The 24,728-nt window shown below is 41.0% G+C and overlaps 2 protein-coding genes across 4 annotated transcripts in view; both read right to left on the bottom strand.

Annotated features, from left to right (window-relative positions):
• The window catches only part of LOC134294797 (probable methyltransferase-like protein 25), a 145,115-nt gene that overhangs the window by 48,805 nt on the left and 71,582 nt on the right, over positions 1-24,728 (bottom strand). The window lies entirely within an intron of this gene.
• On the bottom strand, positions 6,252-22,801 carry LOC134294792 (inner centromere protein-like). 3 transcript variants are annotated; one of them, XM_062966516.1, is made up of 11 exons: positions 21,517-22,800; positions 20,634-20,747; positions 18,701-19,356; positions 17,525-17,573; positions 16,950-17,052; positions 16,720-16,839; positions 15,330-15,341; positions 15,001-15,110; positions 14,713-14,833; positions 13,184-13,282; positions 6,252-11,652 (listed from the first exon to the last, which is right to left on the bottom strand). In XM_062966516.1, the coding sequence occupies exons 3-11, from the start codon at positions 19,311-19,313 to the stop codon at positions 11,551-11,553; spliced, it is 1,329 nt and encodes a 442-aa protein (XP_062822586.1). In that variant the 5' UTR covers positions 19,314-19,356; positions 20,634-20,747; positions 21,517-22,800; the 3' UTR covers positions 6,252-11,550. The 3 variants fall into 3 exon arrangements, with proteins under 3 accessions (XP_062822586.1, XP_062822587.1, XP_062822588.1); XM_062966517.1 differs by lacking the exon at positions 15,330-15,341 and having other exon boundaries at positions 21,517-22,801; XM_062966518.1 differs by lacking the exons at positions 15,330-15,341; positions 16,720-16,839 and having other exon boundaries at positions 21,517-22,234.

Here is a 24,728-nt window from a genome sequence, read left to right as displayed (position 1 = left end):
TGCCGTACTTAAACATTGTTTGCCTCATTTCGTGGCCATGTTTGAGATTGTCATCAGTGGTGGCATTAAAAAGACCCAAATTGTCCATTGGGAGGTCCTCTGCAACAGCACGACCTTCTTCTGAGAGTGCTGACGCACGCAGCCAGCCATGTCGTCTTATTGAGGTTGCCGTTGCAAATAATTTACCAGCAGAGTCTGCCGTATGTTTACCTAAATCTTTTTGTAATTTTGCAAGGGATGTTGCTTCTAGATGAAATGCTCTGGCCATTCTCTGTTCCTCAGGAGGTAAATAGTCAATTAATGGCTCTATTTTAGACCACAGAAAGGATTGATATGCTCCCATATAAGCCCCATAATGAGCCAATTTTGTAAATAGGGCAGCGGAAGTATGTACTCTCCTTCCTAGTGCGTCTATTTTGCGTCCTTCTTTATCCGGTGGTGTAGGTATTTGTCTCCTTAAGCGTTTTGCGTGTGTTGCGTCGGCAACCACTGAGTTGGGTTTTGGGGGGCGTGCAAGCCATTCCGCTGAAGAAGTGTCCAGTTTATACATATTCTCGACATATCTGGGCACAGGTGGTATAGCCGCTGGTGCGAGGGAGCTTGCGCCTGCCAGTTGGAGAAAAAATGGTAATACTGGCAATACTGTGGGAGCTGGTGGTCTCTGTTGGTTTGCTGGGAATAGAGGATCATCCACAGTATTGGGAGTCTTAGGAGTTGGTAATGCTAAGGCTTTAGACATCCTAATCATTAATGATGAAAAACTATGCAATTCCTCAGATGTTGTTAGACATTTCTGTCTCAGGATTGGTATTTTGAATAATATTTGATTCAGTATTGTCACTTGAGTCAGAGTCCAGAACTTCAACATGTTGTGTATGTGATGCTTCAGCTATATGTTGTAAGGGAGGTTGAGGTACTCCCAATCCTGCCATAGCTGATGATGTTACAACATTTATGTTGTTAGTGGGCATATAATTTATGTTGGTTTCCTCTGCCGTGTGGTGTGGTGCTCTATAATAGGTTCTCTTTGAGTTCCTTTGTTAACTTTTAATTCCTCTGGCTGTAGTGCTTGCTGGGGAGGAATCTTATCTTTTTGTCTGGAAACATTCTTTTGTGGATATATTGCTTCCTTATGATGTGATGTATTTATTTCCTGTGGAAGTGGCATGCTAGTTCCTGGTGGGGCAAAATAATAATATTGGCCATTGGGAGCCATGTGCCACATGTTTCCAGGGTGGTTATAGTAGTTTATGGGCACTTGTTCCCACTGTTTCCATGGTGATTGTCTCCTCCTCTCACTTCTGCGTCCTCTTTCTTTTACATGCTGGCTCGAACTGGAAGAGGTGGAGTTTCTGCTGGAGCTGGAGCTGCAGCTGTCAGAAGAGGAGGCTCGGTATCGAGCTCTTCTATGCCTGCGGGATCGATTGGGAGGGCTTTTGTTTTGACGCTTATCTTTGTAGCGCTTTAAGGCGCTCTGGCTCCAACGCGAGCCTCTGGAGTGCTGGGAGGAGCTTCGGGAGCGATGCGAGCGGCGGGAGGGGCTTCTGTGCCTCCTTCGAGACCGGCAAGGGAGAAGCAAACCTCCGTCCCGGCTTGTGTTGTATGCCTCGGGACCGTCTAAGATGGGCATTGCGGGTGTCGAACCCGTTGCCTTATCTGGCCTTTGTTGTTCAGTCATTATCTGTGGAGAAGTTTGTTTTGGCTGTTCAAACCTCGTAAGTTCAGGAGAGGATCCTTTTTTATTTTCCTGCACCTCATAAGCAGCCTGCCTTGGTGGCGGTGCTGAGGGAGGTTGATCCATCGGTTGTGAGTAGGTACCTTTATCTTGCTCTTTTGACTTTGGTGAGGAAAGAGGTTCCTGGCCGTTGGCGCCATCTTGGAGAGCCGTTTTGACGGTTGTTGTTTTTGGTTTTTTAAATTTCTTTTTCTCAAACCCCTGTTTTATTTGGGTGTTTTGGACATGAATTGGTGAGGAATTTTGGCTCTCCAAAATAGATGAGGGTAGTAGTGCTTGCTCATAAAGCATTGCTTTAAGTCTTGTCTCCCTATTTTTCCTTGCCTGAGGGGTAAAACTCTGGCAAATGGTGCAAGATTGTATTACATGCCCTTCCCCTAGGCACAGGAGGCACTTTGAGTGGCCATCAGACTCAGGTAATTTACCCCCGCAGGAGGAGCATCTTTTAAATGCTGTAGATGATGCCATTGGTAGAATGGATGCCTCAATGAGGGTAGCAGTAGAAGAATTCACTATTGCTGTCAAGCGGAAAAAGGGGAACTGAGGCGGTTGCCCATTGCACGGGCTATATATAGGGTAGTGGGCGGGGCCTCGGCCAGATATGATCTAGAAAGCTCTAGAAGGTTCCGTAAGCTGTCAGCATAGCTGAGGGATACCATATGTGCGTATTTCACAGTTGACCACGATGGAGAAATCTTATGGTAAAGGAAATGATACTTGTTCGGGCCTTGATGGTGGGGTTATGTGTTTGTAAAATGTTCATTGCGTTTGTGTTTTGTTTTACTGAAAGTTGTTAATGTATGTAAATAAAAAAATTAAAAAGAAAGTTCAGCAGCTCAGCAGTTTAATCCACTGCACCACCCGGGGCTCCGCAAATTAGTATATGGTCCTGGTTATACTTCCTGACCAGGACTTCATTCATACTACAGAATTATAGCACTATTATTCCACTTTAAGTGTCAATTTTCCATCCTATGGAATTGTGGGATTTGTAGTTTGGTGAAGCATGAGAGCTTTCTCGATAAGAATCCTAAATGCCCCCCCCCCCCAAACATAGGACAAAACCCTGGCAGTTAATCTGGAATCACAGCACTATAATTGTGTGGTGTGAGTGGCCAAATGGTTTTACTATCCATCCAAGGATACCTTGTATGTGTCCAGAATTTGGCATTTCCTCTTGCAGCCAATTGCTCTCTTCTCTTCATTTTCCCCATTAATCACAAGAAAAAAGCCTATATAGGCAGGACCCACATGAGAGTCTCATAGTTCATGGCATTTTGAAAGCCTAGTCACATTGTGCTCCAAAGAACAAGCCTTTAATATCCTATGATACATCCTTCAGGTTGAGTTTCATATAGACTATAAAACAGTGCACCGTCTGAAAAAGAAACCAACAAAAAGCACTGCCAGCTCATATCTCCCCAATTCTTTATTTTCTGTCAACGGCTGCAGATATAGAGTTTTCTATCTAGGAGTGGAAAAATACCCTAAATCATCTACATCTGCGCACACAGTTTACTTCCCTTTCGATATCATCGCACGATAATTGCTTTCCCAGTCTGAAATGTAATCAGCCTCTTTCTTTCCGACCTTACTGTTTCTCCACCTTCTATTTCAAATAAGCTTCTGACATCAGTGGTACCTAGCTAAGATTAATATGACTTTCCTACTTAATATAAATCCTGTGATTTGTTGCCGAGCGGAGTGTTCTCCGGTATTGCCGTCTAACTGTGAGGGACAATGCTGTTTATCATTGTGCCCTAGAAGCAGCCATCCGGATATGGATATTATCATCCGCCGAATCGGGGGGAAAACAAGAAATATGAATGTGTTTCTATCAAGAATCAGCATTAATTAAATTTATAATGTTGACTTTTACATCTGCAATTGCACACAGGTGTGTGAGTTTCAAAGAAAGAAACATTGAAGCAAGTAGCAATTCCGGGCAGATTTTCAGGAAAATAAAAACATTCATGATGGAAGTACTGAAAGAAAACCAACGTAGTAAACAGAAATATAGAAAAGATAGGTAGTTAACAGAGTTAGTTAATGGTTCCTTACTATCTTACACTCTGTGTGTGTTTGTGTGTGTGTAAGTTGGAAAATATCAACCTGGGTATCCAAGGGTCAATGCATGAAGGCAGTGTCAAGAGGCAGAAGCAAAAAGCACTCCCACCCCATTACCCTTTCATTGTCCAAATCAGAGAAAGATATCAGAGAATCATAGAATTAGAAGAGACCACAAGGGCCATCCAGCCCAACCCATGGCATGCAGGAAAACATACTCTAAGCACCCCCAACAGATGTCCATCCAGCCTCTGCTTAAAAGTTTCCAAGGAAAAAGACTCCATCAGACTCCCAAAGCAACATATTCCATTGTTGAACAGAAAGTTCTTCCTAATGTTTAGCTGGAATCTTTTTTCCTGTAATTTGAATAGCCTCCAGAGCAGCAGAAAACAAACTTGCCCTCTCCTCAATATGACATCTTTTTAAATATTTAATCATGGTGATCATGTCCCCTCTCAGCCTTCATTTCTCCAAGCTAAACATCCCCAGCTCCCTCAGCAACTTAGGGCTTGGCTTCCAAACATTTGATCATTTTCATTGCCCTTCTCTGGATGCTTTCCAGCTTGTTAATATCCTTCTTAAATTGTGATACCCAGAACTGGACACAGTCTTCCAGATGAAGTCTGACCAAAATTAGGTGAGATAGTGAATACTCCAGAAGACAAAAGCAGAATCCAATACAATCTTAACAGATTAGAGACATGGGCCAAAACTAACAAAATGAAGTTCAACAGAGACAAATCCAAGAAACTCCACTTAGGCAGAAAAAAATGAAATACAAAGATACAAAATGGGGAACACCTGGCTCGACAGCAGTACGTGTGAAAAAGATCTTGGAGTTCCTGTGGACAACAAGTAAAACATGAGCCAACAATGTGATGCAGCGGCTACAAAAGCCAATGGGATTTTGACCTGCATAACTAGGAGTATATCCAGGGAAGTCATGCCTGTATTCTGCCTTGAACAGACCACACCTGGAATCACACTGTGTCCAAGTCTGGGCCCCGCAATTGAAAAGAGATGTTGACATGCTGGAATGTGTCCAGAGGAGGGCAACTAAAATGATCAAGGGTCTGAAGAACAAGCCTTATGAGAGGCAGCTTAAAAAACTGGGCATGTTTAGCCTGCAGAAGAGAAGGCTAAGAGGAGACATGATAGCCATGTACAAATATGTGAGGGGAAGTCATAGGGAGGAGGGAGCAAGCTTGTTTTCTGCTGCCCTGGAGTCTAGGACATGGAACAATGGCTTCAAACTACGGGAAAGGAGTTTCCACCTGAACATTAGGAAGAACTTCCTCACTGTGAGAGCTGTTCAGCAGTGGAACTCTCTGCCTCAGTGTGTGGTGGAGGCTCCTTCTTTGGAGGTTTTTAAGCAGAGGCTGGATAGCCATCTGTCAGGGGTGCTTGAAATGCGATTCTTCTGCTTCTTAGCAGGGGGTTGGACTAGATGGACCATGAGGTATCTTCAAACCTTAGGATTCTAAATAAGGATAGAGTGGGACTATGACTTCCCTTGATCTTGACACTATACTCCTACTGATGCAGCCTTGAATAGAATTGGCTTTTTTAGCTGCCGCACCACATTATTAATTCATTTTCAGCTTGCGGTCTACCAAGACTCCTAGATCTGCTAGACATGTACTGTTTTCAAACCAGGTGTCACTCATCCTATATCTGTGCATTTCATTTTTATTGCCAAAGTGTGGTAACATACAGTCCTCCCTTTTGATATTCATTTTGTTTGTTTTGGCCAAGTTCTCTGATCTGTTAAGGGTGTTTTGGATCCTGTCCTCTGGAGGATTAGTTGTCTCTCACAATTTGGTGTCATTTGAACATTTTATTAGCATACCTTCTATTCCAGCGGTTCTCAACCTGTAGGTCAACCTGACCTTCAACTTCCAGAAATCCTAACAGCTGGTAAACTGGCTGGGATTTCCAGGAGTTGTAGGCCAAAACATCTGGGTATCAACAGGCTGATAACATTGTTCTATTCCATCATCAAGTCATTTATAAAGATGGTTAATAGCACTGAGCCCAGGGCAGAACCTTGCAGCACCCCAGTGGTCATTTTTCTCCAGGATGATAACCATTCCACCTTCCTTTCTTTTTTGGACTGAATGGAGGATAGCAGCATTTGGGACAAAATTAAAGAATCATTCCTCTTCTCACTTGGTTCTTTCTATATCTTATCCTCATTTCATCCCGAAGCTGCTGCCAATAGTGCTAGATGTGGAACTAATGTGTTGGCAAAATGGTGAGAAAAAATATATTGAAAAAAAAACCAGTCGGCACTATTAAATTATGCAATAGCTTTTTCTTCTCCTCACCCCAGAGATTTGACAGGAACCTTATTGTTCGAGTATCTGAAAGAAAAATGGACAATAATATAGGAAAGAAAATTGTTTGCTGGTAAGGTGTGTGTGTGTGTACGAGAGAGAGAGAGAGAAAGTCAAGGGGGGGAAACAACTTTATTCATGAATATTCATGGGAAAGAGATGGCAAACCATCACAAGCATTTCTCCCCAGGGCTGCCCATTGAGGATCAACACAAGCTTTGAGGTTTCTGTCCCCGCATGGTGCCATTAACTGTGATGCATGAAGTGCCTACCACAGTTGCTCACAGCTTGTCCTTCAGCCTAACATATATACTCAGAGCAAACTTATTTTCCAGTATGAAAATTAGAAGAGAAATCTTAGCTAAAAGGGCTATTTCTAGATCAAGATGAAATGAGGGGATTATTCATTCTTAATTAGGTCCCTTCTACACTGCCATATAATCCAGATTATCAAAACAGATAATGCACAGTATCTGTTTGGAACTAGATTATATGAGTCTACACTGCCATATAATCCAGTTCAAAGAAAAATAATCTGGATTTTTATATGGCAGTATAGAAGGGGCCTTGGTTGCATGCACAAAATTATTAAAATAAATTGCATGAATTATTTATTATTTATTTCTCACATTTATATCCCGCCCTTCTCACCCGAAGGGACTCAGGGCGGCTTACAGTAATGGCAGCAATTTGATGCCCATACAAAATCAATATCAAACAATGCATAAAACAATTAAAACTATTAAAATACTATATAAATTACAAAATATAAATTTCAAACATAAAATCAGATCCGTTCATCCTCATGCCTGGAGGGTCTTGCCTGGAAGGAGAGAAGTTTCCAGCCCTTCCTTAAGAAACCTCTCAATGCTTGCATGCTATTCTTCTTCTTACAAGTCTGGTATTTTAAAACAGAAATTGAAATTGAAAGTTACCTTTAAGGTTGGAGGCAGTGACAGACTTTATATTTCTAGGCGCGAAGATGACTGCAGATGAAGACTGTAGCCAGGAAATCAGAAGATGTTTACTTCTTAGGAGGAGAGCAATGGCCAACCTTGATAAAATAGTGAAAAGCAGAGACATCACACTGGCAACGAAGGTCCGCATAGTTAAAGCAATGGTATTCCCCGTAGTAACCTATGGTTGCGAGAGCTGGACCATAAGGAAGGCTGAGCGAAGGAAGATAGATGCTTTTGAACTTTGGTGCTGGAGGAAAATCCTGAGAGTGCCTTGGATCGCAAGAAGATCCAACCAGTCCATCCTCCAGGAAATAATGCTCACTGGAGGGAAGGATACTAGAAGCAAAGATGAAGTATTTTGGCCACATCATGAGAAGACAGGAAAGCTTGGAGAAGATCATGATGCTGGGGAAAATGGAAGGAAAAAGGAAGAGAGGCCGACCAAGGGCGAGATGGATGGATGGTATCCTTGAAGTAACTGGCTTGACCTTGAAGGAACTGGGGACGGTGACGGCCGACAGGGAACTCTGGCGTGGACTGGTCCATGAGGTCACAAAGAGTTGGAAACAACTGTGTGAATGAAGAAGAAGAAACGTTAAGGTATGTGTATAAGGTGAATATGACATACAGGAATTTCGTGCTTAGGCTTCGGTCCCATCTCCAAGATATAATGCAAATACAGGTATTCCAAAATCCAAAATATTTCTGGTATTTCAGATAAGGGATTCTACACTTATATTCCAAAATCCCAAACACTTCTGGTCCCAAGCATTTTGCATAAGGGATGCTCGCCTGTAAATAGCAAAAGTATTCCTGCTAGATTCCCTCTCCTCCAGCTTTGAAAGGTAGAAAGGATCCAGCCAGAGAGAAGTCAGCATCCATAGCAGAAACAAACTTAGGGAGATGTTTCGGTCCCCGCAAACCTCAGCTCCTATCAAACAACAAGACTATCATAACTACTGAGCATTTGTAGCTCTATTATTAGCAATAACATAATCTGTTTGCAAGCTTTTAGTAATGACTGCCTTCTTGGGGATTGGAAATTCACTCCATCTCTATGTTGCCAGAATCTCTCTGGAACATTTGTGCAATGGCATGAAAATGCAGACAGAATTGCTAATTGGAATTAGATTTGTGGCACCAAAAAGCAAACAAGGCAGCTTTAATGGGGAGGAGGGGTGAAGGATGAGAAGAGGGGCCGTTTGGGGATGTGAAGCATTGCTTAAAACAAGGTCATCAGCCACAAGAAATAACATTAAGATTGGAACCAGACGAGACTGTCTCGCAGTCGCTAGCCCTATAACGTATGTGACTAATTAGCCAGATCTCACATTTGGGGTGGGAGAAGGGCAGGATGAAGTGCAAATTATGATGAACACCAGCTGAATTGTCATGGAGCTTTTTCGAACTGAAAACTAGTACACAGATGAAGGAAGCAAAGAAATAGGATATTGGAGAGAAGGAGTCACTGGCAAATTCAAAGGACTCACTTGGGTGTTTTTAAAACTGCAACACAATAAAGCACTTTGAGAAAAATTTGTTACCTGCATCGTTAACATTGTTACAGCAATATTGTTATCGTATCTCAAGCTGGCACTCTTTTTTTAAAAAAAATGAAGGATATGTGCCTTTCTAATGCATAATTTGTATGTGCCTTTAAGTCACCTGTCAACTTGGACGGCCACATGCATTTTTCACAGGGTTTTCTTAGGCAAGGAATACTCAAAGGTGGTTTTGCACGTTCCTTCCTCTGAAATGCAGCCCACAGCACCTGGGATTTACTAGTGGTCTCTTATTCAGGTATAAACCCAGGGCTGACCTTTCTTAGCATCCAAGATCAGAGGGGTTTTGGCATTCCTAATTTTGCCATCGTGACCATTATTGCTTGACAACATGGGTCACTGTTTTCACCTGCAAAACATTGGAAGGCAAATATCTTTTCAATAGTTTGCATGCTCTCTGTACTGTTTAAACCTCAAAATATCAAATTTTGACAACTAAATATAGAGCTCTTGCCATTTGAGGGTGGTTGTTTTTGTTCAATTTTTCAAAATAATCCATGTGGATCCCAAGGCATAAAAGTAACCATTGGACTTGCCACAGCGGTCCATTCCTAATAATAATAATAACAACAACAACAACAACAACAACAAGAAGAACAACAACAACAACAACAACAACTCAGCCACTATCAGGACTTCAAGATTGAACTTCAAAGACTCTGGCAGAAACCAGTACAGGTGGTCCTGGTGGTGATGGGCACATTGGGTGCCATGCCAAAAGATCTCAGCCATTTGGAAACAATAGACATTGACAAAATTACGATCTGCCAACTGCAAAAGGCCACCCTACTGGAATCTGCACGCATCATGCGAAAATACATCACACAGTCCTAGACACTTGGGAAGTGTTCGACTTGTGATTTTGTGAAACGAAAACCAGCATATCTATCTTGTTTGCTGTGTCATACTTATAATAATAATAATAATAATAATAATAATAATAATAATAATAATAATGACAATCCACTACTCATTACACCCATGTAGTGATGTCATCAGACTTTACCTGTCCAGGAAATCAGGAGGCAGAGAGCTTCTGCAAGTGAAACGAACTGTAGAAGAGAAACATGCCCTGGAAGATTATGTGAAAGACAGTCAAGAACCAACATCAATAGGAGTCAATAGTAGAAAGCTTAAAGTGCAAAAGACAAAGAGTGAATACCGTAAAAATACAATGCAGAGCAGAAGAGAAAACTGACAAATAAGACTCTTAATGGACAGTTCCTGGTAAAAACTGAGCGCTAAATTGACAAGGAAAAAACATGGATGTGGCTGATAAATGGAACTTTGAAAAAGGAGACCGAGGACCTGATTCTTGCAGGCCAATAACAAGCAATTAGAACAAATGCCATCAAAACCAGAATTGAAAAGTCGATGACAGATTCCAAGTGCAGGCTCTGTAAGGAAGCAGACAAAAGATGGATCACATCGTCAGCTGCTACAAGAGATCGCGCAGATGGACTACAAGTAGAGGCATAATACCGTTTCCTTAGATAATCCATTGGACCTTGTGCCACAAATACCATCTGCCTGTGACAAAGAACTGGTGGGATCACAAGCTGGAAAAAGTTACAGAGAATGAACATGTCAAACTACTCTGGGACTTTCAAATTCAGACTGATAGAGTTTTGGAGCACAATATTCTTGACCTCATGATCGTCGGGAAAAAAAACAAAGTATGGATAATCGATGTTGCAATCCCAGGCGACAGTAGAATTGACGAGAAGCAACTGGAAAAGCTGGCATGATACGAGGATTTAAAGATCAAACTGCAAAGACTTTGGCACACGCCAGTAAAGATGGTCCAAGTGGTGATCGGCACACTGGGTGCAGTGCCTAAAGACAATCCTGCACTTGAAAACAATTGGTGCTGACAAAATTACCATCTGTCAGCTGCAAAAGGCCACCCTTTTGCATTATTCGCTGATACATCACACAGTCCTGGACACTTGAGAAGTGTCTGACATATGATCCAATACAACAGCCAACATAGTGATCTCGTTTGCCGTGTACTAATCTAGTTGTGTATCAAATAATAATACATTTAATTTATTACCTGCCTCTCCTGTTGGCTCAAGGTGGGGCACAACAAAGTCAAAACATGTGAACATAAAATGCATACAATAAAATACATAGATAGAAATACACCATTTAATGCATACCATAAAATATATAGATGAAAACATGGCCAATGAAAAGGTCCTCTGGGTGACAGCTGTCAGTCAGGTTCTGGATTTTTGAAGTAAGTATCCACCAAGTATCCCAAGGGGAGGATTGTAAGGGAGAAGATGATCCTATAGGTAACTTGAACCCAAACCATGTAGGCCTTTAAAGGTCATATATTTACCTACATTGTAAGATTGTCAAATTAACAATTTCTAAGCAGGTCACATTCTCTTAGTCTCAGAGGAAAGCAAAGGCAAAGTCCCCTTGAACAAATCTTGCCAAGAACATGTTGTGTCCTTGCTTTAGAGAAGAAATTTCTCCATCTTTAGCATCCAATGTGCCACACCTGCAAAGTTCTCTTTCCACATAATCATTAAAGGTGCATAAGCCCCGTCTGGGGGCTGCAGTGGCGCAGCAGGTTAAACCGCTAAGCTGCAGAACTTGTTGATCAGAAGGTTGTAGGTTCGAATCCACAGACGGGGTGAGCTCCCATTGTTAGCCCCAGCTTCTGCCAACCCAGCAGTTCACAAACATGCAAATGTGAGTAGATCAATAGGTACTGCTGCAGCGGGAAGGTAACAGCGCTCCATACACTCATGCTGGCCACATCGAACTAACAATTTTCAGTTTTGGAAGCTGCCATTTTCCACTGACCCCAAATTGTCTGGTTCGCAACACACTGAATTTGAGATGCACTCCTTCTTGTAACTATGGAAGCAAAATGCTCACCCTTTTTCCTGTTTTGCCTTATTGTGCTCAAGCATTTTTCTAATTTCCCCAACTGTCTTCCATTTTTCTTGTTGCTCTTGAAGCTTTGGCTCTTCTTCCTGTTACAATGGAAAAATCAGAGTCCTCCATAGGGGAAAACACAAAGGAATACCAAGAACTGCTAAGCAAAGTGACAATTTTAGCTATGCCTTATGTATAAGATAAGCAGTGTTACGTTTCAATTATGCCTATATGAAGACATAATGATGTGGGCTTCCTAGAATCATAGAATAGTAGAGTTGGAAGAGACCTCATGGGCCATCCAGTCCAACCCCCTGCCAAGAAGCAGGAAATCGCATTCAAAGCACCCCTGACAGATCGCCATTCAGCCTCTGCTTAAAAGCCTCCACCACAGTCCGGGGCAGAGAGTTCCACTGCCGAACAGCTCTCACAGTGAGGAAGTTCTTCCTGATGTTCAGGTGGAATCTCCTTTCCTGTAGTTTGAAGCCATTGTTCCGTGTCCTAGTCTGCAGGGCAGCAGAAAACAAGCTTGCTCCCTTCCTCCCTATGACTTCCCCTCACATATTTGTACATGGCTATCATTTCTCCTCTCAGCCTTCTCTTCTGCAGGCTAAACATGCCCAGTTCTTTAAGCCGCTCCTCATAGGGCTTGTTCTCCAGACCTTTGATCATTTTAGTTGCCCTCCTCTGGACACATTCCAGCTTGTCAACATCTCCCTTCAATTGCGGTGCCCAGAATTGGACACAGTATTCCAGGTGTGGTCTGACCAAGGAAGAATAGAGGGGAGCATGACTTCCCTGGATCTAGATGCTATACCCCTATTGATGCAGGCCAAAATCCCATTGGCTTTCTTAGCAGCCGCATCACATTGCTGGCTCATGTTTAACTTGTTGTCCACAAGGACTCCAAGATCTTTTTCACACGTACTGCTGTCTAGCCAGGCATCCCCCATTCTGTATCTTTGCATTCCATTTTTTCTGCCGAAGTGAAGTATCTTGCATCCTCCATGTAAAGATCTTAATTAAAGAAATACCCTTCAATTCTCATCCTTCATGGAGTGAAATCAGGAGTGGGGTCTGTATTTTTCCTATATACATCCTAAAGATGGACAGACAGTAATGACTAATTTGGGAGATTCCATATACTACTGTTGTTGTTATTATTAACAACAACAACAACTTTGTTTTTAATCCACCCTCTTTCCCCAAAGGGACTCAGGGAGGATTTCTAAAACAAAGATGGCAATATATATTGTCTCTGAAACAGTAATAACAGCCACATGACACCGGCATCTTTGATGCAAAAACATTCTGGTAGATAAAGCCATACATTCTCATTACATAATGTGAGTAACATATTTGTCTCATTTCAGGCTAATTTTGTTAAATGCTTTATGGCATGGGCTTGCTAACAGTAAGAAAAAACACCAGCAATTAAAACCAAGTTCCTTTCTACTGTGCATTTCAAAGGTTCTATTACTTCAACCAACAGCAACAATAGTTTCAGGGTAATAAATAAATGCGGTTCAGGAATTTTGTTATTTCTATTCTACAGAAATAATGAATATAGCCCTTAGAATAATTCTGTATTACTCTAAGTTTACAATTTGACTCAAAATGAGTACTTACCACCTGCAGCATTTTTTGTTTCCGGGTTTCTGCTTCCCCCGTTTTCTTAATTGACTTCTTCTTCCTGTTCTTCTCCTCTGCTGCTTTCTCTTCTCTCACCTGTTCAAAAGACCATTTAAAATTATATTTTCCTTATTCCAGATTTCAGTCTAAGATAGCATACTGCATAAGAATTCCAAGTGGTAGTGACCAAGAGCAAGGGAGAAAGGAAAAATGAATTCTAAATTTTTAGACTTAATCTCTATTTAAATGAGACATGACGTTTGGCAAGTCCTTCTGAGAAGAGAGCTATTTGCCCTATGTGCTTCTGCAGTACCAGCCTCAGTACCAAACTGGTTATTTCCTATAGCATTGCCAAGGGCAAATGTTTTCACACTTCAGAATCAAAAGAATATGCAGGCATTTGGATCACAGATTCTGGTATTCTCAAAGAAGCAATGCTATCTTTGGTGATAACAGGCTCAGGTCCCAGCAGAATCAGGACTCATCACGTAAGAAGTAAGGCAGACTGAGGTCCAGCTCATGGCCTGAATCCAAACCCCTGTAAAGAATAGCATCCGTTTCCTTGGATGTTGATAGTCTTTCAAGCCAAGTCAGATAGTGTTGGGATTGGGTGAAGGGACAGAATGAGCTACAACTAAGAGGACAAAATGTTCTGCCATGAACAGAAAGTTCACTTTATTTTAGAAAACAATTTGCTCCTGTTAATCATTGTACTTTCTGAAAATTCACTATATCGCTCATTTTAAAAAACCATTTTAAAAACAGCTTTTGTTATTTTTCTGACAAAAAATATTTTGAGTGAGAAAGTCTTAATATCAATAAAGTAGGTTTGTCCTCACTTGTTTGATTACTTTTGTGATGTAGTTATTCTTTCCTTTTATTACTAAGGTGGGGTTGGTGTCGACTTGAGAGGACAACTTAGTAAAGGCAACATGTTATTTTTAACATGACCAGAGCGAAGACATAACATGTTCTTTTTAACATGTTACTTCTTAGCTGGACATAGCATATAACCTTTTTTCATCTCTCCAGGAAGGAACAGAGAAATAAAATCTCTTTTCCTTGGCACACTGAAGCCTTTTCGCTTGCACTCCCTACATTGTACAGAACTGTTTTCAAATAATAGATAGAAAGAAATGAAATAAGGCACACCACAAAGCCACAATGATTGGTTCAAGAAGAGACAGGAGATGCTCCCAAAGCACCTTTGCTGGATAATAATTGCCCCAGACAAAGATATTAACAAATTACATAAATACAAAAGCTGGAACCCAATGATGTGCTATGCAATCAGAACATCATTTCTGCTTGTGTAAGGCAGCATTACCATAGCTCCTCCCCGCGTTGTTTCAGTATTTTGTGTCCTATTCTTCAGTAGTGGCCCTGAGAACTGAAAGACTCTGGAATTTGTAGATTTGAGAGGGGAAGCTCTGTCATGTATGTAAAGTCACAGTCAATTGCCTCTAGATCTAATAAAAAGAACAAACTATGAGATTTGTGCGTAGGAGATTAGGATTATTTTTTACCTTTTCACTCTTTTCCTCCTGTTGAGACAACTTCTGTCCAAGTCTCTTCTTCTTTTCTTCCTCCATCTGCTCCACCCGCTCTCGGGCTTGGAGTGCCTTTCTTAGCCTTTCTTCACGCTTTCTGTAGGATATGCAAAATTCACATAGTAATTATAATATAATTTTATTGTTATCAAAAGTGTTGTATGAATAATCCTGTCATATTTTCAGATAAATGACTGTCACCTTAGTGCCAATAGTAGCTGCATTCACCTACATTATATTGCAAATCTAGATACCGTTATTTACAATTTTATTTCTTCCAATCGTCGTCTCTTTTCTTCCTCCACTTTTTGCTTCCTCTGCTGCTCTGCTTCCTGCTTTTTCCTGAGACTTTCCAGACGCTGTCGCTGTTTTTCCTAAGATATGCAAAAGGTTAGATTACAGTACAATACACTCCCAAGAGTCAGCACAGTATATTTTAAGTAATGTCCCTGCTGTGAGTTAAAAGAAACCAAGTGGTGTAGCAGTATAAACATGAAACACCCCAGAAAAGGTCTGCATTCAAGTCATGTATTTAGAAACCATTCACCATACAAGCTTCACAACCCACAAAATAAGAAAAAATAGTTACTTACAACAAAATCGCCCTTTGTAGGATGAATATGAAAAAAGAAAGATGAAATTGTTCCGTTTAGGGAAATCAAAGTGCTAGCTAGCCAAGTCATACTTAAAAGTAGTTCTTTCTGCCTTGGTGAAGTATCATCATCATCATCATCTTTATTTATATCCTGCCACCATCTCCCGAAGAGACTCAGGGAAGCTTACAAAGGCACTCCATGGTGCAGCATATAACATAAAACAGTACATAAGTTATAAAAACAGTAACACATAAAATTATAACAATGATCACATACAATGGTACGATACAACTGGGCCCAAATAAGAGGCTTCTTTACCTCACCAGTAGTAACTTAGGGAGAGGTAGGCTGAAGGCAAACTCTAGTTGCTGCCTTAGTGATGTTCAAGACGCTAGGATTAATGGACAAAATGGTCTTCAATATTAAATTTTATTTTATTGGACTTCACCTCACCCCATGAAAAAGAGTTTAGTTCTGTTTCGGACAAGAGAAGAGTCTGAACAAGGTGAAGTATTTTCTTGCAGATTTATTGTGGCCTGTCTTCCAACTTTGTTTCCCAAGTAGTAAGGTAAACAGATCAGACCACATTACAAGAGGAGGTGGTTCTCTTGCTGGTTGGCCTCAACTGGCCATATTTACAGTGCTAATCTTGATCTTACAATAAACCAGTCCAATGATTTATAAGCCTGCAAAGCTACTTTCTGTGAAGTAAGACTGCAGTCCACTAACCTGATGCTATATATGTACATCTTGTTGCAGTTCTTCAGAATCTCATGTGAAGATCTTAATCCTGCTACAAAGACCCTTTTAGTTTGAGCAACTTCCCAGATATACATACAGGGATCATGAAACAAACAATCAGGAGTGTACGAATCTAGGTTATGCAGTAGTAACAGGCCAAAAGCATTCCGGCTTAATATAAAAGATATTATCAGGGAAATTACTTAACTTAAATGGGTCTTCTGTAGCAGGACTAAGAATTACACACTTCTGACCACTCTGATTCTCACAATACCTACATAGTCTCTAATTTAGGGGAGCCATAGGGATCATAAAAGCCTCGCAACTCCTACTTCTCAGCCAGCAACTGCTGTGCCCTGTTTCTATTGGGAAGCACCAGTCTGATTGTCCAGCCCTCTCGCATGAGCAATCTCTGGCTTGAGGGAACTATAATAGGGGCCCTGCTTTTGTCTTATGCACCCGTGGAGTTTGGTAAGTCAGCTGCTTCCCAATCCCCATCAATTGCAGCTCCTGCTGCCCAGTAAGTGAGCATTGAGATTAGGACAGGAGTCACTGTGTAACACCATGACTATAGTTCTTATGCATTTGTGATTCTCCAACAAGATTTCAAATATTATTAAAAGCAAATGAGAGAAGTCCTCCTTACCTTGGTGGGAGGTCTAGTGGGTGTGCTGTGTTTAACACTATTATTTACTGGTGACCCTGAAGGTTTGAGTAGTTGATTTTTCTGTATAGACTGGAAGTAGTTTTTGAATGGTCGTATGATCTGTCAGAAGAGTATGAACATTTTTAGTGCCTTCTCAGAGATGGAAAAGAAAAATGAACATTTTTTGCCCTTGATAATTTTAGCCTTTCTTTGTCAGAAGACAGCAATACCTTGTTTGCATGAGAGGATGTCGTTTTGTGACTGGAATTGTTTTCATCTTGCATGTTCTGGACAGAAGGCAGATCATCAACTGAGCACTTATAACTTTGTTTCCTTAAGATAAACAAGCACCGTCAGTACACAGTAAATCAAGTTATAATCATTATCTTTGCTGCCTCAGATCCCTACCAAGAGGTTTGGAACATAGTTTTTATAGGAGAAAGCTAATGAAGCTGGGTTGTTGTGTGTTTTCCAGGCTGTGTGGCCATGTTCCAAAGCATTCTCTCCTGACGATTCGCCCACATCTATGGCAGGCATCCTCAGAGGTTATGCCTCTGAGGATGCTACAACTGTCTAGCTGATTATGTCTTAGAAAACTTTAAAGAGAGTAGTGCACTACAACTCTGAAGAATAAAGTTCAAATTTCTGCTCAGTTATGGCAACCCATTTCGTAAGCTTGGATAAGTCACAATTTCTCAGTCTGAGAGGAAGCCAAAGGACAAAGAAAGCCAAAGAAATATTGTTAAAGAAAACATTTGATAGGGTCCCTTTAGGATTGCCTGTGAATTTTATAGGACATGCTTACCCATGATCACTTGTTTCATCATCCATAAACACTTCAAGAGAACTATGAGCTGTATAATGAGAAAGTTAAAGGAAAGAATTATATGTACATAAATCTGAAAAGTTAAAACTAATACTGTAAACGTGGTGCAGAATTTTTACCCCTGTGGATGCTCAAATCCCAATACATATACAATAGCATAGTAAACCAATGTCCCTCATATAAAACAGCAGAATCAAGGTTTACTTTTAACTTTTTTTAAGGGGGGGGCAATTGGTTTTCTGTAACTGAAGATACAGAGGACCAACTGTATTTTCATGTACCATCTCCAATGTTCACATATTTTGGGACATTAGGTACAAAGTGCTCAAACTTCATAGGAGTCGTTTACTAGAGTTACTGTTGTAAGGTGGTGACATTATGAAAAGAAACATCAGCATTATTTTTAGGAATTTGCTACAAAAGTAGATGAATTGTGCACATTAGGAATACTAAACAGTCCTTAAGACTCTAGGAAGTTTGCTTCCTATGCAATCACATTAAAGATTTCTACTTCTTTCCTACTTGCCAAACACTTAGGTTCTGTACAGACAGCCTTAAGTTACATATCAATGCAGAACTGCTCTATGTGACACACACTGAAGCCCTAAATGGTTCCGGCACGGTCTACCTGTCTAAACGTATCTCCCTCTATGAACCCCGAACGTATCTCCCCCTATGAACCACCTCGGAGTTTAAGATCATCTAGGCAGGCCCTGCTCTCGATCCCACCTCTTTCATAAGCGCGACTGGTGGGGACGAGAGATAGGGCCTTCTCAGTGGTGGCCCCCCAGCTGTGGAACTCCCTCCACAGCGGTATTAGATCAGCCCCCTCCCTCCTAACCTTTAGGAAAAGAGTAAAAACTTGGCTTTGGGAGAAGGGCTTTGATAAATAGCGCAGTGCATTTTTTTTTAACCTGGAAATCATGCAATGGATTTTGTAACGGCTTTAAACCTTACCTTTGGAGGACATGTCTCATATTGGAATGTATTTTAATTATGTTTTATGTCTGTTTTAATTTTTATAATTCTATTTCATGTCTGTATTTTCTGCCCAGGGCACTGTATAAGTGCCATTTGTAAGCTGCCTTGACTCCTCCTCGGGGTAGAGAAAGGCGAGATATAAATATGGTAAATAAATAAATAGTCTTTACTTACAGTTGACTTGGCTACAGACAGATGAGGAGTCTTGAGCTGCTTTCTTCTTGGCCATTGCCCTGCTGAGGGATTTCCGAACCATGCTTTTCCTTTTGTTACTTAGTGAATACCTCTCCGCAAGGGAAACTTTCTTGTTCTTGTGTACTCTATTTGGATGGCGATGCCCTGATTGGGAACTTGCAGGGGTTCCAGTGTTCTCCTTTAGTTCCTGGAAAAGCTCCCCTGCTGACACCAAGTTGTTAACCAATCCTTGGGCTGGAATTTCTTCCACTCTATTTGATGACTTCTCATTGAAAGCCGCTTTTGGAGATGGTGTATTTCTTAATCTGAAGGCATCATCCTCTTTTTCAGTCTTTTCTGATGGCAGCATCATTGCAGTTCCAGCCACATGAACCAAACTGCCATCTGAACATAGGGCTCTATTTACACCATCATTCCCTTCCTCCTTTACTTCAGCACTTAGACCACAATTAGTAACAATTACTCTTCCTTCTGGAGATATATCACTTTGTACTTCTGATGCTTCTTTAGCACATCTTGTTATACAGTAAGATATGGAATCTGTTATCTCCACATCAAAGTTTTCTAGGCCCTCTTTAGATTGGGAAAGCATCTGAAAACATGCTGTCTTTATACCACTTCACATTCTAGATAGTCTTTTTTTTAAAAAAAAGAGCAGATGACCAATAATCAGTGGAGTACTGTATTTCAAATATAAAGAGAGTAAGCATCGAATAATTCTTTTTCAGGCCACAGGGTGGCACTAGCAACCGCAAACACAAATTGCAAATATTTCTTGCTTGAATATCTTTCCACTACAACTGAGCATGGCTATATCACATTCCTGTATTTTCTCTATTTGTTACTCCACTGCTTACCCATAGGAATGCTCAAGTACCCACCAGGAGCATGTTTGTGTCAATCACCATTATACAAATACAGTAGAGTCTCACTTATCCAACATAAACGGGCCGGCAGAATGTTGGATAAGCGAATATGTTGGATAATAAGGAGGGATCAAGGAAAAGTCTATTAAACATCAAATTAGGTTATGATTTTACAAATTAAGCACCAAAACATCACGTTATACAACAAATTTGACAGAAAAAGTAGTTCAATACGCAGCAATGCTATGTAGTAATTACTGTATTTATGAATTTAGCACCAAAATATCACGATGTATTGAAAACATTGACTACAAAAATGCGTTGGATAATCCAGAACGTTGGATAAGTGAATGTTGGATAAGTGAGACTCTACTGTATGTACTTAAATGTACGTTAATGTAAATAGTAATGTAAATAGGTCTAATAAGCTAATTTGGATTGCAGTCTTAAGGGTGCCCATTTCCATAAGCATAAAGAGGAAGGTAGCTCAAATCTGCAAGAATAAACAGTGCCTCATGTTCCACAGACAGGTCTATGACCAGTGAAGTAATGGATCTAAAATTGTCTATGAAAATAATGCCTTGAAAGCATTGCTTTTGCTATGAACTGCAAGTCCTTTTAACAACAGGAGAGGTTGCAGTGAGGGAAATGTTCAAAATATAACCTTTTCTTGAATGCTATCTTGACTAATGTCCAAGATATTAAAAGTAAAAATATGACAAATTTACCTTCACCCATGTTGAGAGTTTAAGTATACATAATACACAATAATCCACACATTTTTGCAAAACAAAAGAGGGAGTATTTTGCTGTACAGTAATATAGGAAAAATATAAAGCATAATTATGAGGAGTAAAACATGATGCTGGCAAAAGCTGAGGAAAGCTACCTTAAGATAGCGACATTAAATACCAGGTAAATACTAAATGAACATACTCAGGACTTGGAAAATTGCAAATATTGGAAAATCTACAGAATGTATATGACTGCTTTTTCACACAGCTTATTAAAAAAGTACAAAAGTTAAATGTTTAAACAATTACTACCGTTTTCGAGTTAGCTCCTTATTTTCATAGTGAAATGATGAGGATCGCTTCTTCTTTCGATTCTTTCTCTGAGATGGTGTTTTGGGCATCAGCTCAGGCTCAGCATTGAAGTTGCTGTTGCAGGATGAAACAAACAACAGAATCCTTGAAAGGTTGCAATTAACAACAAGAAGAAGCTATGCTGGGATCCACTGCAGTAGCTCAGAATGCATTTTTATTAAAAGCTTAATATATCTGTCATTGGGATACCATAAAATGTACACAATTAGGTCAGAAAAAATACAAATAATCCTTACTGCTGTGGTAAACATGCAACTCAGAAGCAGGATGTAGCATATGAAATGCTTAATATATATGCAGTTTTACTTTTCTCTCCGAGATGAACACAGCAACTGGGTACTTTGTTACAAATAGTGACTTAACTGTGTATGGTACGCTGTCCAGTGGGATGGGAAAAGTGTCATAAAAAGCCACCAAAGAGAGGAATTAACTCATTCAAAGTACAGGGTGCCCTGTATAGGGATAGAAGAGAGTCCTCTGCCAAAACCCCTAAATAATTTAAATGGATTTGAGAGCAAACAGCCTGGGCTATCAGCAGAAGCCAAAGTGATTAAATAAAAACTATTGTTATGTTGGACACAGCATGAGATCAGATTCCTTGGAAATGCTGGATAAACCAAAAGGCAGAAGGAAAGAAGATGACCACAGCACAGGTGGACAGACTCAGTCAAGGAAGTTACATCCCTGGGTTTGCAAGAACTGAGCAAAGTGTCTTGCAGGCATCTTGCTCATAGATCTGCCACAAATTAAGTCAAGGTGACAGGAATTAAAAGTAATAAATTACCAAGATTCAAGGATCATCCTTTTCAAGCGTAAGTCCTACCTTTCAAACCTCTTCAGTGCTTCCTCCTCAATTTCCCGCAACCACACCAAGTATTTGTATTCAGCACTGAACAGAAATTCTGAGAACTTTTGATAACAGACATCAAGAAGGTGAGTGGGGCCTCTACCCTCTGCCATGGCACTGATCAAAAGACAAGAGAAAAAAAAATCAAGTCACCCCTTAAATTTATATTTGCATAACAATATATATCCTGTTCTTATCGCTGTTGAATGGTTGTACCCCAAGGTAGCTTTCTTGCACCGACCTTGTTCAATATCTTTACAACAATTAGCCACAGTCACCATTCACAAAAAGCTTTATATATGCTAATGACCTTGGTCTAACAACACAAGCAAAAGACTTGAAAGCAGTGGGAAAACCAACTTACTAATGCCCTGAAAGGTCTCTCCAGCTACTACAAAGATAAACACCTGAAGCCTAACCCTGCCAAGAGACTAGTCTGAGCTTTCCAACTATGTAAGCTTGAAGCCAACAGAAAACTGATAGTTACCTCGGAAGGCCAAGAGCTCGAACACTGTTCCCATCCCAAATATCTCTGTGTCACCTTAGATCATATACTAACATATAGGAAAAACTGCATGAACACCAAGTACAAAGTAGCTGCATGCAATAACATCCTGCAGAAATGTACTGGCACCACATGGGGTGCAGACCCAAAATTAATAAGAACATGAGCCCTGGCCTTGTCTTATTGAACTGCTGAGGATGCCTGCCCTGTTTGGCACAAGTCTGTCTACGCAAAGCAGGTGAACATAGCACTGAATAAAACATGAAGAAATAATCACAGGATGCCTCAAACCTGATAGACTCTATGACAGGCATTTACCTCAGGCCCTCCTCATTTTCCCTGTCCTCTTGGAATAAAGCTGCGGCAGCCCACCACATCCTTATATAGAAAGGCACACAGTGGTTGAGAGCCCTCCGGGGTGCTCTTGGACATTGCCTGTCTCACTCTCCTCCTGCCATAACACTGAGAGGAAAGCCCAAATATTGAGGGAGGAGTATTGGGGAGGAGGATCGCGGCAGTCGCAAACATGTCTTGTTTTTCCTCCCAGCATAAGGATGGGGTGAGCAGCCCTGTCCTTATGCCAGGACAACCTGAGAATAATCTGCCCCTTCCTGGCCCTGCACTCTCCCAGGCCCTCACTCTTCTGGATCCATCCCAGCCAGTGTGTGCCTGGCTGCTCTCTTTCCTGGCCAGACCTTCCCAGCTGGGCCCACAATGCAGCCCAAAGACAAAAAACTTTGCTTATGCCTGCTCTATGAGCTAGCTGGCATCCCCCCCCCCCCCCCCCCCCCGATGTGTGATGGGAAGTTGCTGCCAACTGTGAGAAAAATACGGGTTGAATACTGTAAAAACCATCCACTGCATAGCTATCAGCCTCCTCCCAGTAGACTTAAATCAAGGAAAAGCTTCATGAGAACCACCACTCCTCTTTAATGCTCCCCCAGCAACAGCAAGAGTATCCCTCTGGGCAGCTAAACCAGGAAACCCCAAATGGATGGGCCCCCACAAGGATCTTCCTCCAGGGGCAAACCAAGAATGGGCAACTTGGAGATTCCTGAACAGACTCCTAAGTGGAGTGAGCAGATCAAAAGACAACCTGGCAAAATGACACTACCTAGAAGAATGCTCCACCTTGTGGGACTGTGGAGCAGAACAAACAACTCAGCATCTGTTTGCTTGCCCACAATGGTCAGACTCAGGCACAGAGGAAGAAGACCTGTTCAAAGCTAAACACAATGTGGTAACTGGTGCCCATTTTTGGTCTAAAATTATGTAACCACTTGTGCTCCCTCTAGTTTATCAGGTTTATACCTAATTATGCAATTAATGAATGAATTGTTTATTGTACTAGCCACAGGTCATGACATCAAATAATATAAAACCTTTAAAAGTACAATAAGCACTTTCCAATATAAACATTAGAACTTATTCCATATACTGGCTCTTTAAAATTACAGTAGCAGTGACATGATAACAATAACAAATGTCTGATTTGTATCATCCCAAACTATCTCCATTTCAGGGTTATTGTAATTTTTTTCTAGCTATATGGCCATGTTCCAGAAGTATTCTCTCCTGACGTTTCGCCCACATCTATTGCAGGCATCCACAGAGGTTGTGAGGTCTGCTGGAAACTAGGCAAAAGTGAGGTTTATTTATCTTTGGAAAGTCCAGGGCGTGAGAAAAAAACCCTTTGTCAGTAGTAGGCTAGTGTAAATGTTGCAGTTAATCACCCTAATTAGCATTGAAAAAGATTCAACTCCTGTCTTTTTCTTTTTGCCTGGGGGCATCCTTTGATCAGAGTCATTAGAATGCCCCTGGAACTCTTCTGTTTTCAGGGTGTTGCCCCCCACCTACTGTTCTGATTTTTTTTCTTCTCTGTGTAGTCTGACATGATAGTGTTGGAGTGGCCAAGCATTTCTGTGTTCTCAAATAATATACTGTGTCCAGGTTGGTTCATCAAGTGCTCTGCTATGGCTAATTTCTCTGGTTAGGTGAGTCTGCAGTGCCTTTCATGTTCTTTGACTTGTGTTTGGGTGCTGTGTTTGGTGGTCCCTAAGTAGAACATAAAAGGCACTGCAGACTCACTCAACCAGAGAAATCAGCCACAGAAATGCTTGACCACTCCAACAACTATCATGTCAGACTACATAGAGAAGCCATTGAAATTCACAAGCATGTGGACAACTTCAACAGAAAGGAGGAAACCATGAAAATGAACAAAATCTGGCTACCAGTATTAAAAAACTCAAAAAATCAGAACAGTAGGTGGGGGGCAACACCCTGAAAACACAAGAGTTCCAGGGGCATTCTAATTACTCTGATCAAAGGAGTCCCTAGGCAAAAAAAAAGACAAGAGTTGAAGCTTTTTGAATGCTAATTAGGGTGATTAACTGCAACATTTACAGTAGCCTACTACCGACAAAAGGTTTTTTTCTCACACCCTGGACTTTCCAAAGATAAATAAACCTCATTGCCTAGTTTCCAACAGACCTCACAACATCTGAGGATGCCTACCATAGATGTGGGCAAAACGTCAGGAGAGAATACTTCTGGAACATGACCATACAACCCGAAAAACATACAACAACCCTGTGATCCCGGCCATGAAAGCCTTCGACAACATATCTCCATTTCCGTTTTTATGCAATGCTTTTGACATGAAATAAATGGTTGACATAAG

The sequence above is a fragment of the Anolis carolinensis genome, unplaced genomic scaffold (genome assembly GCF_035594765.1).
Source record: "Anolis carolinensis isolate JA03-04 unplaced genomic scaffold, rAnoCar3.1.pri scaffold_23, whole genome shotgun sequence".
NCBI classification, from domain to species: domain Eukaryota; kingdom Metazoa; phylum Chordata; class Lepidosauria; order Squamata; family Dactyloidae; genus Anolis; species Anolis carolinensis.
The sequence above is the reverse complement of the archived record's forward strand: the minus strand, read 5'-3'. Positions and strand labels throughout refer to the sequence as shown.

Coding starts and splice junctions, on each gene's coding strand:
- LOC134294792 (XM_062966516.1), bottom strand. CDS start 19,313: ATGCTTTCCCAATCTAAAGAGGGCCTAGAAAACTTTGATGTGGAGATA. Junction 16,840..16,949: donor CATCCTCTCATGCAAACAAG/GTATTGCTGTCT, acceptor CTCTTCTGACAG/ATCATACGACCATTCAAAAA. Junction 14,834..15,000: donor CGATTGGAAGAAATAAAATT/GTAAATAACGGT, acceptor CATATCCTACAG/AAAGCGTGAAGAAAGGCTAA.